The following is a 13,794-nucleotide window of genomic DNA, read 5'->3' as shown; positions in this document are numbered from 1 at the left end:
TGAGCTACATTGTCTACATTTCCTCCTGCAGGAAAGATGCTCTCTTCTCTTGACATTATTATCACTTCACTTACCAGTGCTTCTGTGATAGGCACATCTTTTCCCTCTACAGACCATAGTCTGTTCCATTTAGTGCCTGATCCCAAGAAGTGCTGAGAGCTTAATTCTTGTTATTCTGAATTCAGATTAGAATCCTTTATTCTTGGCAGAAATGCTGTGGGGATTCTTCCACAGAGAATATCAGTATTATCTTTTAAGGCAGCCTCCAACAAGGCCAAAAACCAAGTGAGATCTGCACAGTTCTGGTTGGGTTGGCATGTCTTGTATTTTACTGTGATATCTCAAATCCTGGAAAACTGGAAGAGCCAGATCAGTTATATGAGCCCTTACCAGCAACACCAAAGTAAAAGGAAGCTGAGTCTCACTCACTTGATTGCTTGGGAGTGAAGCCTGTTACCAAGCATTATAATATTGTACAAAATAAGAGTGGCAAAATGAGAAAACAAGATCTTCCTTCGCCTATGAACCTCCAATAAGCAACATCTCAACACAGTGCATGAGCAGAGCCAACAGCACCTTAGTAAGAGGATGGAAGCTAATTCTGCGATAGCCTTGGGATCATGGCCAAAACTACAAAAAGGAAGACAAAACAAATCAAGCTCTAAGCCTGACACTACACCCACCTGATTTATGCCCCTTTCCTTGCCAGTTTCAACTGGAGAGCATACTGGTGCTCCAGTTTTTTGTTTGCATGGTGCTGTGCACTTTTGTTAGCACAACCAGCTCCAGAAGTGACTGCGTTCCATTGTCAAGGACAGCAGTGATCATGGATCTTTTTCTATTTCAAAAAAAAAAAAAAATATTGTGGGAAAATTGGTGTTCCTAAAGATGCCTTTGAGGCTGTGAAAAGCCAAAAGAAGGACATTATTGTAAAAAATATTCAGAGCCTTTTACAATAACTGTAACACAATAAAAATGCCAGATTGCCAAATCATTTTCCAGTGCTGTCACCTCATTTAGTGGTGATACTGCTACAGAAGATGCACCTCACTGCAGGCTAATGTATCACAGTCAGGACTTAAAGAAAAGCAATTGGAATTCAATCTTAAAAGAAGAGAGCACAAATTCAAGTTCTCAAATTCATGCCAAAAGCCAGCAATATCCAGAATCAATGATCAAAGCATATGAGAGCCTCACAAACTCAGTCATTCAGGTCAATAATACTGACAACTGACTTTTTAGATTCCTCTGAAGCACAAACTGTTCCTGTTACGGTTTTAACAGCGTGTGTGTGTTACCTAACTGCCCAGAGCTCTGAGGTTAGAGCAGAAAAACAAGTAGAAACTATTCTGCAGAAGATGACAAATGCATCCTCTCAACTAAGGATTTAGATAGCCAGCAGCTTTTTTGAAGGTGGGAGGAAGCATAAAATGTTACAGCATCGCACATCAATACTGCAAAAAAAAAACCCTTTGAAAAGAGATTTAAAAGGTATGTAATTATGATAATCATGTTCCTACACTTTCAGAGAAAGGAGGGAAATAAACATGCTATGAGATAAACACACAAAGCTTTCAGTCTCCTGGGGAAAGAAGTAATGGCTCAACAGAAAAATATAGCTACATTAAAGTTTTATGTAGCAATATATTGTGGTTTCTTTGGTATCTATTTTAATACTATATTAGAAAAGTACCTGATTAAAAGCTAAAAAAACCCAAACATTCCCAGTTACATGGATGTAACAATGTAGTTTGCAGCCTCTATTTCTTGAATGTCACTACACAAGTTTACACCTTATAGGACTTCTTTACCACTTTCAAAAGCAGCATCTATAATGAAAGAAGACACACCATCTAAAGCCAGGGTTAAGGGTTTTGTACAGGATTTGGAAGACCAAGGCTATATTCCCAACCATGTTACAAGCTGTTCATGACCCCGGTTAAATCAGTCAGGCAAGACCACAAAACAGACCTCAGTGCAAGAGGTTCTTTAGAGCTCAAACCCCTTCTCTGCCTGAGGACGCACCAGCCTTGCCCTCTAAGGCTCAGTCTCTACCTGGTCTACAGTGCACAATGGAAACACAGATATTCATAGTAGCTCCAGATCTACCCCGAGACTCTGCACTCACAAAAGGCTGCACGTGATTACTAAGCCCTGTGGTGACATGGTGCTGCCTTATTAAATAAAATAAGTAAAGCCCCTGCCCAATGATCACAGTACACACATGCCTTCCTTTAAAGTTGTAATGCAAAATAAAGCCGTTTCTACAGAACAGACTAAAAGAGGTAAATTCCCTATCAGCTGAAGAAAGCAACTCCTCATTAAACAGAGATCTTACATCCCCCCAAGGCAGGTACCAGATTTCCCTGTACTGTATAGAGAGCAATTCTTAGCCACCCACCACTGCTACCTGTCAAAACCCTAACCTCTCTTGGGCATCCTGAGCATAGCATTCCTGTATTTCTGCTTATACGGATGCACTGATCTCTCATCAAAAACTGAGGCATACAGTTACTGTGGCAGCAGGAACTACACAAATACCTCAAGGGGGATTTGTGTCCATTGTCTCCAAGGAGGTTTTGGTATTTTTAAATCACAACTAAAGCAGGTGGCTGAATACAAGCTCAAGACTGATGATAACAGCCACACACAAACTGACTTTCTTTTCTCCTTTATCATGGCAAACTAACTACCAAAGCAGTAATTAAGACTGTATTTCTACATACAGAAGAACTCCCACTGACATAAATATGAGTTTAGGGTGAGCTAGACATATATAAAAGTCATTCCTACTGATAAGCACATTTTGAGCTGTCAAAAGTGATTTGAGTATAACACTCAGTAGTGTGAAGAGACAGCCGTAATCATTCCATATTAATTCTAATTGCAAGAAGATGAAGGTCAGGGGACAAAAAGCAAAGCAAAACTAAAAGCAGTATTTGTGAGATCGAAAAGGACAAAACCAGTTGGAAAATAATTTTATTTTTCAGACTTCTAAGAAAATTTACAAACAATGGTGGTGTAAAAAAAGCACCCTATAAAAAAGATTCACAGAATTTCTCAGACTATAGCATCAAATGAAGTTACAGAGCAACAAGCATACAGTGAATTTCTATTCATCAAAATAGTATTAGATAAGTAGTTGAAAATGAAATAAGCCTAATAATAAATCTCTACAGCTTACTCAGAATTCCCATAACAATCCAGCATTCTGAGTTTAAAATATACTTACAAAACACAATGATTTCATCTCTCCAATCATCTACAGCACTGAAATTGCCTAGGAAAAAATTACATAGGAAAGGCACACCTTGTTTAGTTAGTAAAGAAGGACATCTTGAGCACACTACAATTACGTACAACAGAAAGCAAAACACCCTGCATGCCCAGTGCCTAATGTGAAATACAATATAGAAATAAAATAATAAATATTTAGTGACTTTTTTCATGCTGGTTCTATTCTTTATCCAGAGTGAAAAAGAAAGTCTTCCTTACCCTGTTTTCTGTTTGAACCTTGGCACTTTCTTGGGGTATGTTCTACCTATGTTCATCCTCATTCTTCTTATAAGTGGAGCAGGTGGTTTTTAACCAGGTCAATCCCAATGACAAATGCCACCATGCCTCCCCCATATGCACGTCTTCATCCTGCAACCTGCCTCCAACTCTTCCCATGCTGAACTCCAACACACACAGACAACGTGCCCAAATCTAACCTTCATTTGCCAAAGTGTACATACAGGGCAAAAAACAAGCCAATGTTTATATCTTTTGTCACTGCCACAGACTTTCCCCAACTCAGGTAATTCTCTTTAAATAGCAGGCATTTAAAAACCATCAACATAATTTAATTAACAGCTTAGCTTGAAATTGCAAAGGAACTCCAAACACTAAAGCCTTCTGAACATGAATTTGACTAAATGTAAAAAACTGGAGCCTTCATTAATCCATAAATCAACTCCTCCTGGCCCTAACTACATCTTAAACACACTATGCTTAGAACACAAGAAATAAGAATTATTTTTTAGTTACAGCATATGGATTTGTGCTTACACTGTATTCATCATGAGAAGAGCCAAAGACTGTGTCCATTAAATACCACCGAAATAATTCTTCTTGAAAATTAAGAATCCAGGACAAGGTATCAAAAGGTTATTTTTTCCTGTCACAAGTAAAAACAACCCCTGAATCACTCTATTTCACCAGACTTCTTTCCCAACTGCTTACAAATGGGCACGGGGAAAAAAAAAAGCAGCAGCAGATGTGCATATCTCATGCTAAAACAAGAGTTAGTAAGAGGGTTACATGAAATTTAAATAGTGGCAATTCCTGAAATTCTTGTCAACTGATACTGTCAGGGCAACTAGAAACACCACGAAACATGACAGCACTATGCAATAAAGATCTGGGTGTGTATGTTGTTAGGGTCAACAGTCAGTTAAAGAAGAAGTGGCATAATTTAGTCTTTTGAAGATACACAATGGAATACTCACTTTCAGCTTCCTGTCTGCCACAGGTATCAGGGTAAACTCTGATAAAGTCATGTCTAAACTGACAATTCAGATCACTCTGAAACATTTAGACTGTGTGAGCTAACTGTACCTTTACTAATTCTTTCCTCGCTGTTTATAACAAAGCCATCTTGGAGCTTCCTGAACCCAGAGCAGAGCCCTTCCAGGAATCAGTCTTGTGCATTTTTCCCAACTTCTTTCTAACTACAGGCAGCAGAAACAGGAAGCCATCAGTAGACACACTGCTATGCAACCCCTGCCTGCACTGCACAGAGAGCAGAAATGGGAGGCTGAATTAGGCTAGAGGCCCAGCAGATGGCTGGCAAGGATGATCTTAGAAAGGAACTGATCATCCTAATGGTGTAGCAAAACCTTATAAGGCCTCTCACACATGTGTGGGAAGGCAGTTGATAAAATGCGTGAAACACCACATTAGAAGAAAATAATCTCTCAAATTTATAAATTTATTTTTTACATAACTTACTATACACTCAAGCCCTTGTCATCGATTTATGTAATCTCACATGCTCAACTGAGATGTATGCACTTCAATGGCAGTATTTAATTGCTCAACCAAAAGTCTCTCTTACTGAATCCCAGTTTCACCCACTGTCTAATTTAAGCACTACCTCTAACCTTCCCAGCCTTTCAACAGCTCACCAACACAAGCAGCTTTGCTGCCTTCTGGTTTAGCAAATACATTCAGAAAAAAAAAGTCTTCTCCAGAATGGGTAAAAACAGATACTTTTTTTTCCCATGCAATGCATAATTAATTTATGAAAATTACTGCCATAAAAAGCCAAGAATTTAGCAAGGTTCAAGAATAATTTATGAGAATATCAAAGTCATAGTAACAGATACCAGCAAATGTGTTTAGAAAGGCGTATGAATCTCAGTACTTTAGTGTTTAAGTCTTTATGTGACTGGTGATCGGAAATAGTGTTTCCTGCAAATACACTACACTAGTAGTAGACCACTAATCAGTTTTTGTATCCTCCTCTAAAGTATCTGTCACTGTCCGGTTATAATACTGGGTTAGTTGTTCTGCTATGGATTGCTGTGCTGACTTGACAATCTTCTCTTTCCCCACAGAGAAGCTGTGCTAATCTGGCTTTTCATGCAAGACATGCTTAAAGTACAATGATAAAGGAAACAAAAACATCAATAATATAAAAAATATGCACTGTGGTCACCTTAAGAGCAGCACATAGAATCATAGAATAGTTAGGGTTGGAAAGGACCGTAAGATCATCTAGTTCCGACCCCTATTTGACCTCCCTTTTTCTTTTGAAATACCAGCAGCAAGGCAGATCAATGTCCTTCATGCTATATTACTATTACATGACAAATTCAACCCTCTCGGTGCCTGTAAAGCTTCTATCTCTGTCACTATAAGCCACTTTCACAAACCCAAAGCCAAAACCGGCCAATTTAAAAGCAGTGATTGATGGCCTATATGGATCAGTGTTTTCTTGATCAGGCACAGATTTTGAGGAAACCGTGTGCTAAGCCTCTCAACTTGAGCATAAACAACACAAAAGTTATTACCTGTTCAAATGATAAAGGAAGCAATAGTATTTATGACCTGTAACTTAAGTCATTTTAAATTAATCATGCTATATTAATGCTCGTTCGCATCTGCTCAGTGTTAGGTATTTACCTTTAGTCCACCACAGATTGGACAAGCTGAAAAAAGAGCTCTTGTCATCCCGAGGTGGGGGCTACATGTGTCACAGGGGTCAGCTGAGGGCCCACCAGGAGGTGACAGCTCACTACTTTTGGAGTCTGACCCCTGTCCTTGTGGTTTTGTGTCTGACCACCTCGAGCAAAAATCCACATAGGTCTCATCACTCAAGTCCTTGCTGCTTTCCGCCAGTAAGGATGGAGGCCTCCTTCTGTCCTGGCTGTGATCAGGTATCCTCCGTGCTTCCAAGTGTGGTAGTAGCAGTTTTGGGTCACTAGCACCTTGAGGCAACAGAGCCTGGTCCTTGGATAGCGTGGAATCCGCGCTTTTCGGTTGCACATCTTTGGAAGCTGCCTGTAACAAACTCCTGGGTATGTCATAAATGTGTCTTAGAGAGCTGGGAACCTGATACTCTGACCCTGCACCTCTCTGGGGCTCACTGTGAGGACAAGTACATAAACTCTGATCCGAAGGAAAGTTCAAAGGCAAGCTTAGCAATGATCCAAACTCATCACCATGGCAAATGTCCAAGCTCCCAGCATAGGAGGAGAAGCTTCCAGAATAAGAAGAGTGACTCCCAGTAGCTATCCCACTGTCAGAAGAACTCTGGCGACCTATTTCCTGTAGCTGTCTGGATCGGAGTGGCTTTGGAGGTGGTTTAGTGATGCCACGTGCCCCTTCTGGAAGGGTCTTTTCTTCCCCAAGGTGAATGCCCTTTGCAGCTGCCAGTCCATGACTCTCTTGAGAAGTGCTGGCTGAAGACTGCTCAGGCCAAATTGTCAATCTGCTCCCAACACTGACATCCGAGTGGCTGGTATCTGAAGATGAGCTTGAAAGACTTCTCTCATCTCCTAGAAAAGCAGAACACATCAATCTCACTTTAAAACACAATCAGCAGATTAAAGCATTGCAAGCACTGACAAACAGCAAAGGACCCTGATATTCCATCTGCTTTTTGTAAGGGGAACTTCTGTCAGAAAGACACAATTCCTGCAATGATTTCTATCCCCAAAGGAAAAATAAAATGCAATAGTATGTAATCTTGCCATAACCCTACCATATTGTGGAACATAATGCATTCAGGGTTAAACTTTTAGCTTTTAAGCACAAAGTTCTCCCTTTTCAACCATATTTTGTTTCTGGATAGTAAGTTGGTTTTATTTTAGATACTCCTATCTTAAATCACAGGGAATAGTCACAATGTCCCATGCTCAGAATAGCTGAGGATGCTCTGAAGAAAACCTTGTTACTGTAATGCAAATCCATATGAGACATTTCCATGTTTATATTTAAGCCATATCAACTAATTTATTATCTCATTTGTACTTTATTTTCTCTATTTAAATCTTATCTGAATGACAAAGTGAATGCTAGAGACCCAAAAACAAAATCAAACTTAAGACTGTCCTGTTCTCTCCTCCGAGCTCTCCTGCACTGTACTTCTCTATAATATCCATACCAAAACATAAGTACACATCACTGTAATGAACAAAAATGAAAATACTACTATTATTTTTTTTTTACATACAAAAGGATGGCCCATGAGGCATTTGTGCATACATTGCAAGGGGTTTGGGTTTTTTTTCTCACTGGGTATTTGCAAGGAGGGCACTTCTACAGATAACTGTTGCTACCCAAGACAGACTATGAACGAAAAGAGTTAAACATTCACATGAAAGGTCCTTAGGACAAAAGCCAAGCATCACACAACCATGCAGAGACAAAACAAAAACCCACCTTCTATTAACAACAGACACAGTCAACAATGTTATTTTCTTCCTTCTTAAACCTTCCTTCTTTGTGTAAACAAGGGCTGATAGAAGGATCATTTTGTAGGTACTAATTCTAATTCATTTTGTTAATTTTGAACCTTGGGCAGTAAGTTGCAAGATGGAGTAGAAAGGAAAAGTTTCCACTACAAACTGTGACCTGAGCTCCTAGAGTTATGAGGCTATTTCTACTCTCAGTTGTTGAGGGAAAAGTTTAGAACAATCGTCCTGCTCTTCACAGAGTCATTCTTGATATACACTGTTACACAATAGCAATGTTTATGCCATGAAATCTAATTCTTTCTTTTCCCCCAGTGCCCATTGCATGACACTGCTTTGTGACCCTCGTGTGAATGTAACTTCTGAGATTAAATCACAAAGCTCTCTAAAGAGAAGGTGCAAGTTACAAAAATATTAGTGCAGGTCTCAGCAGCATCCCCAGAAAAAGAAATATAATTGTTAAATTAAAGTTATTTTGCTTACAAAACCATCTCTTTTCATTTAAAAAATAAGATTGTTGAATTTATTTGATCTCACTTCTCTTAGAAAAATATTTTAGACACTTCAGAGCTCTGGAAGGGATGCTCTCCCATAGTCTTGAAGAAAATGCTCTAATTCTGTCTAATTCTGTAGAGCTAGATGTTCCCCAAGACAGTGGCAGAGTCTTTGTCTTCAGATTCAGGCAAATGTTTTCCTACCAAACCTACAGGGACAGTCTCAGTGTTATGATATATCCCACAAACACAACTATTTCATTTTCCTATGGCAAACTCAAAGACCAGAGTATAAAAACTATAGGATCCTCATTCTCTGAGGCTTATACCATTCTTAGGAGAGTGTATTTGAAACTGGGCCATGTTTTCTAACCAGAATGACCAAATTAAAAACAAACAAACAAACAAAAAAACAACAAAAAACAAAACCACCAAACAAAACAAAAAACAAAGAAACAAAACAAACAGAACCAACCAACCGGCCTAACATACTTCTCTATCAAGTCTCATTTGTTTTCCATTAATCGAGTCAAGTCTAGTAGTTATGTGCTAACCAAGAAAAACCTCAGGAAGTCTCAGTGTAATTTAGTCACAAACCACATTATACAGCAGGGTCAAGAGTAAAGTAGCCATGGATGTGTACAGAGGCACAGTAAGTGCCTGAGGATCTTTCCAGGGCTGTTTTCATGTTCATAGGCTTTAGAGCCAAGAGCAAGCAGATGCTTTGGGGATCTAACTTCTGCTTTAAACAATTCGAATAGCAATTCAGGGCATCCACCCTTTCACCAATTCTATTTTGATGTATAAACCACTCCAAAAGGAATATGCACAGACAGCACCACAAAGAGCAAGAATAGTAGCGTTTATAGCCAAAGCACGGGAGTCCTAAGTTTCACAATGAAATCTGCTGTAAGCCTGATGTTTGAACTACACAAGTCAGTCCATCTCAAAAGGTAGTGTGAGTCCAGTACTTAAGCAGGTATCAAACTTGACACAGACAGTTCTTTGAAAGTTACACATGCACAAATTCAGTAAGATTCAGCAAACTAATGGATTTTCCTGTTTTAATAACATGTGATCCAAAACTCACTCTGCTCAGTTGAAAAACTCCAGTCTACATCAATGGACTGCAGACAATTCTGTTAAAGAACCACCCCACAAGCAACAGCAGCCAAATCAAATATCTTGACCATTTTCTATTATTTTTTCTTTTAAGCTCAGCTTTTTATAATTATATACGTGTGGTCATTTCTAAAACCTGGGGAGGAAGGAACACCGTTTATTTTTATTCAGTTAAAGATATTGCTTACCTCCGCTGCCCTGGCGACTTGTATGGGACAGCAAGCTCAAGCGCTTTTCTAATTGCAAAGCTTCATGAGCCAATCTTTCTTCTGAATAGGCAGGATTTGGACTTGGATCTTTAAAAGGAAACAGAAAAAAGTAAATAAAAGACAAGAAACATAGAAAATATATAAAAAGAAAGAAAGAAAAAAAGAAGACTTATGTTGGATAAGAATGCTATTCTTATGTTCTCATGTTTGATCTTCTACCAGAGGAAGGGAAAATGTTGATTGGAAAATGTATGGGACAATCTGCTTTCAAGCACATCCTGGAGAAATGCTACATAATAAGTAATAATTTTAAGTATCAAAGACACTTTCAGAGGTTATGCCCAATGTCTGTAAGAGTTACCACCAGAGAAAGAACCCTGAAGATCACAGCACCAAAGGCAACAGCTACAGAGAAAATTAGCAACCAGCAGGTCTAAAGGAGCTGAAAACTAGTATGTGACCTGTAAAATGTGTCCTGACTTCACTGAACTCCTTGGGAATTTTATCATCAAGAAAGACCAAATTTTTCATCCTACAAATTTACAAATCTACATCATAAACTCAAGAGTCATAGTGATTAAACCATCTGATACCTTCCAATCCAGATCACTTATTTACAATGACATTGCTTTCAAGTTTGATGTTCAGGTCATTAAGTTCAGAAGTCAGAGATGAAATAAATAAGTAGCCTGGTGGTTCTTTGTCTTCATGTTGAATACAAAAAACACTCCTAAAACATACTATAAGGGATTTTCCCATACATTTCAGTGAGTTTGCCATTCCAGCTGAAACTACTTCACTGAAGAAGGCTCATTGTATTCTAACAGAAAGACCAAAAGTTCAACAGAATGTGGAAGAACTTCCACCAGTGAAACAGGCCAGTTTTCTCTAAACCATTTTGTTTCTAGCCAGATACAACAATAAAACCAGATGTTGGAAATAATAATAACCATTATCCCAAGAGATTACAGATTTCTTCAAACAGCACTGGGACATGCGTCATGTAGGGTATGGTCTGCTAACTTGTTCAGCATCAGGAGTTTCAGTAGCTCTTTTAATTACATAGAGAAAGTAATTAATGACATAAAACAGGTTAGCTTCCTCACAACTGCTGCTCTTGTATATCTGATCAACTGAGTAGCAGTAGCATACCACAAAAACATTTAATTATTGAATCATTTAATAAGAGGGGGAAAAAGGATTAAAAGGCTATACATTGCTGTGGTTGAGTTAGTAAGACAAGAAACAGCTGAAATTATGAAAGATAAAAAAAAAATCATTCTGGGTCTTTCAGTTTTAAAATACTTGGGTTTGATGTCAACACAGCAGTCAAATCAACCTCACAGTCAGGGGAAGGAGCACTACCAGGTGAGCTGAAGCTCCATGGGACTCCCTAAATTATTAACTACCTGAGAAACAAGCTGACACAACTCTGCTCCCTAACTGTATTTCACTTTCTGATCTGCCCTGGACAGATCCAAGTGTGTCACAGGAACAGAAGTGACAATGCTGAACTTTCTTTCCCATGTAAAGGGGGTTTCCATCTTTAGCAGTCAGCAATCTGGGTAAGATGAGCAGGACAAGCCATACACACAAACAGTCCTCCTATAGCAGCATATGTTGGAAATCAAAGATGGCCTAACAGGGACAAGGCAACAATGCATGTGACAAACAGAGTCTGTGACCTCTGTGTGTCCCAGCTCAAACAGTGCTTGATTTCAGTGTCTGATACCTTCCAAAATTAAAGAACAGAAAAGAGGACTGTTTGATATGGCTTAAGTTGTTAGATCTTCATTCTTATTTCCATTGCAATACAATTCATAATAAACACTGACTAGTTGAAACTTGTATAACTTACTTAACTTACTTGACAAAACTGTTTAAGCTTACACAAACAAAACCCCCAATGTTTCTATATGGGCCTTTGCCAAAGAAAAATACATGACTTGGCCACCAGTACCTATGGTGCAACCCAGACAGGTCCATGCAAGGATCTGCTCTGTAGCATACCGCAGTACAGGCTGCTGCTTGAATCTATTTTTTAATGTCCTCTGTTCCAGCTACTCTGCTATATCAAGTTAAATGCCTTTATGTCCAGAAGGGTTCAACAAAGATGTTCTATGAGCACTTTGAATAGAAAGTTGGCACAACAGATCAGCAAATTAGCCTAACCAAGATGCAACAGACCCTAACTCTTCCCACAGCAAAACCTGTCAGTAGGAAAGATCATTCCACTTTCCTCAGAATATGATTATTTGATAAATATAGATTTTAGGAACATTACTAGGGCACATACACAACTATTGGGTTTTTAGTAACTGATATCCATCTTACAGACAGCAAGAGATATGTCTAAAAAGACCTTGTCAAACAACGGATCTTGCAAAAATACAAGATGGGAAGGTAGGAGGGAAGTTGAAGCAAATCAGTAAGTTCGTATTTCACGTATTTAATTGCTTCTAGAAGCCACATTCCCTATTAGCTACACAGCTACAGAACACAAGACATTTCACCCAACAATATGTAATCTCTAGGCATACTGCCTGTCCAACAGGACTGATAATTTTTCTAGTCAAACTTTCCCTTAAAGACTGTCTATGTATAAATGGTGGATATAAAATTAGGTCCTTAGTTGTGTGCTGACCTCTCATTTCCCAGTTTTGTGCAATATCAATTAGAAAAACCCTTTCTCAACAAATACTAGGAAATACCTAGAGAAACAGCTTCAAAACCTGCCAAACACATATAGACTTTAAATCTTAGGCAGATGTTAAAAATAATTGTCCATCAGTCTTTCCAAAATCTTTGGTTTGCCCTGAATCTTCTCTGCTAATAAGCAAGGCCCCTATTATGGAGAACACACAGTACTATTTCCCAGAAGCATCATATTCTTATACAAATATTTTTGGTTACAGACTACCAAGCACTAATCAGAAGGTTCTGACACAAGATCAGACTAAGAACTGAAGTCACGGGCAGCCACTTTTTAAAGACCAGTCCTTACTAGAGGGTATACAACCTAACACCTCCTGTCACATGAGGGTAGGAATATGGCCTAAAAAATCATAAAAGCGAGGAGGCTTTCAGTGGTAAAGTTGGATTTGTTGGCATCATCTCATAACTTCTGCATGCACAATACAAAGCCTCTAAATAACTGCATAGTAATTCACTATATTACTAACTCAGGAGGGTAGAAGCAGTGTGACCGGCACCAAGACAGCTGTCCAAGGAAGTTCAGACAGCTTCTTCCTACACAACATCCTGCAATAGCTCCAACTCTGATGTAATTAGTACCTTAATTTCCCAAACTCTTCACAAACGTATCCTATAATGTGATTTACTCCCATGGAATTTATACAATAAGATTCAGGTCTTTCAATTAAGAAAGTGTGTTATCATTTTCTAAAGAAAAATAGATCCCTTGCTATGAAAAAACATCTTTCATTTGAAACATTCACTGAAATCTTCTTAAGGATTTGCTGCTTTAGGGACAAAGGGGAAGGATTACATCAAGTGTGGCTGGACCTAAAATGCTTTTGATGGTGATTTTATTTTTATGTTACGTTGGTGGATATTCATTATAGCCACATCAGCTGCTCATCGTGGGAGATTTTGGATACTTTGGTAACATACAAGTAAAGTGTCACAGTAATTCAAAGCACCAGGGTTGTTTAGTAAGCACCTGTCAGGAAAAAATGTGTTGCATCAAGTTAAGTCAGCAACTACCCAAGATACTCTTTATATGCATCTTTAAAATGCAACATTGCTTAATTACTTCATTAAACAAAGTTAGATAAGCTAGGTTGAACATCTGTCCTTTCTTTCTATCTTTGTAACTGTAGGCACATTTGCAAATCAGGCCTGGACCCTCACCTTCATGCTAACATATCCACACTTTGTGAGATGTAGGAATAAAAAGATGTCCTAAAAGCTTGAGGAGGATTCACTTGGTGCAGATACTGCAGAAGGCAGCCACAGAACTGTCTGGAAATGGCCAAAGGTATATCA

The 13,794-nt window shown here is 38.7% G+C and overlaps 1 protein-coding gene across 1 annotated transcript in view; it reads right to left on the bottom strand.

Moving 5' to 3' along the window:
• Positions 1-13,794, bottom strand: part of DOK7 (docking protein 7) — a 64,177-nt gene that overhangs the window by 33,228 nt on the left and 17,155 nt on the right. The window contains exons 6-7 of the mRNA XM_005148513.3: positions 9,766-9,873; positions 6,169-7,043 (exon numbers count right to left, since the gene is read on the bottom strand). Of these exons, the coding sequence (XP_005148570.2) occupies positions 6,169-7,043; positions 9,766-9,873 (983 nt within the window). The remainder of the gene's footprint in view (positions 1-6,168; positions 7,044-9,765; positions 9,874-13,794) is intronic.

Source organism: Melopsittacus undulatus, chromosome 7, assembly GCF_012275295.1.
Source record: "Melopsittacus undulatus isolate bMelUnd1 chromosome 7, bMelUnd1.mat.Z, whole genome shotgun sequence".
NCBI classification, from domain to species: domain Eukaryota; kingdom Metazoa; phylum Chordata; class Aves; order Psittaciformes; family Psittaculidae; genus Melopsittacus; species Melopsittacus undulatus.
This window is presented reverse-complemented; position numbering and strand designations above follow the sequence as displayed.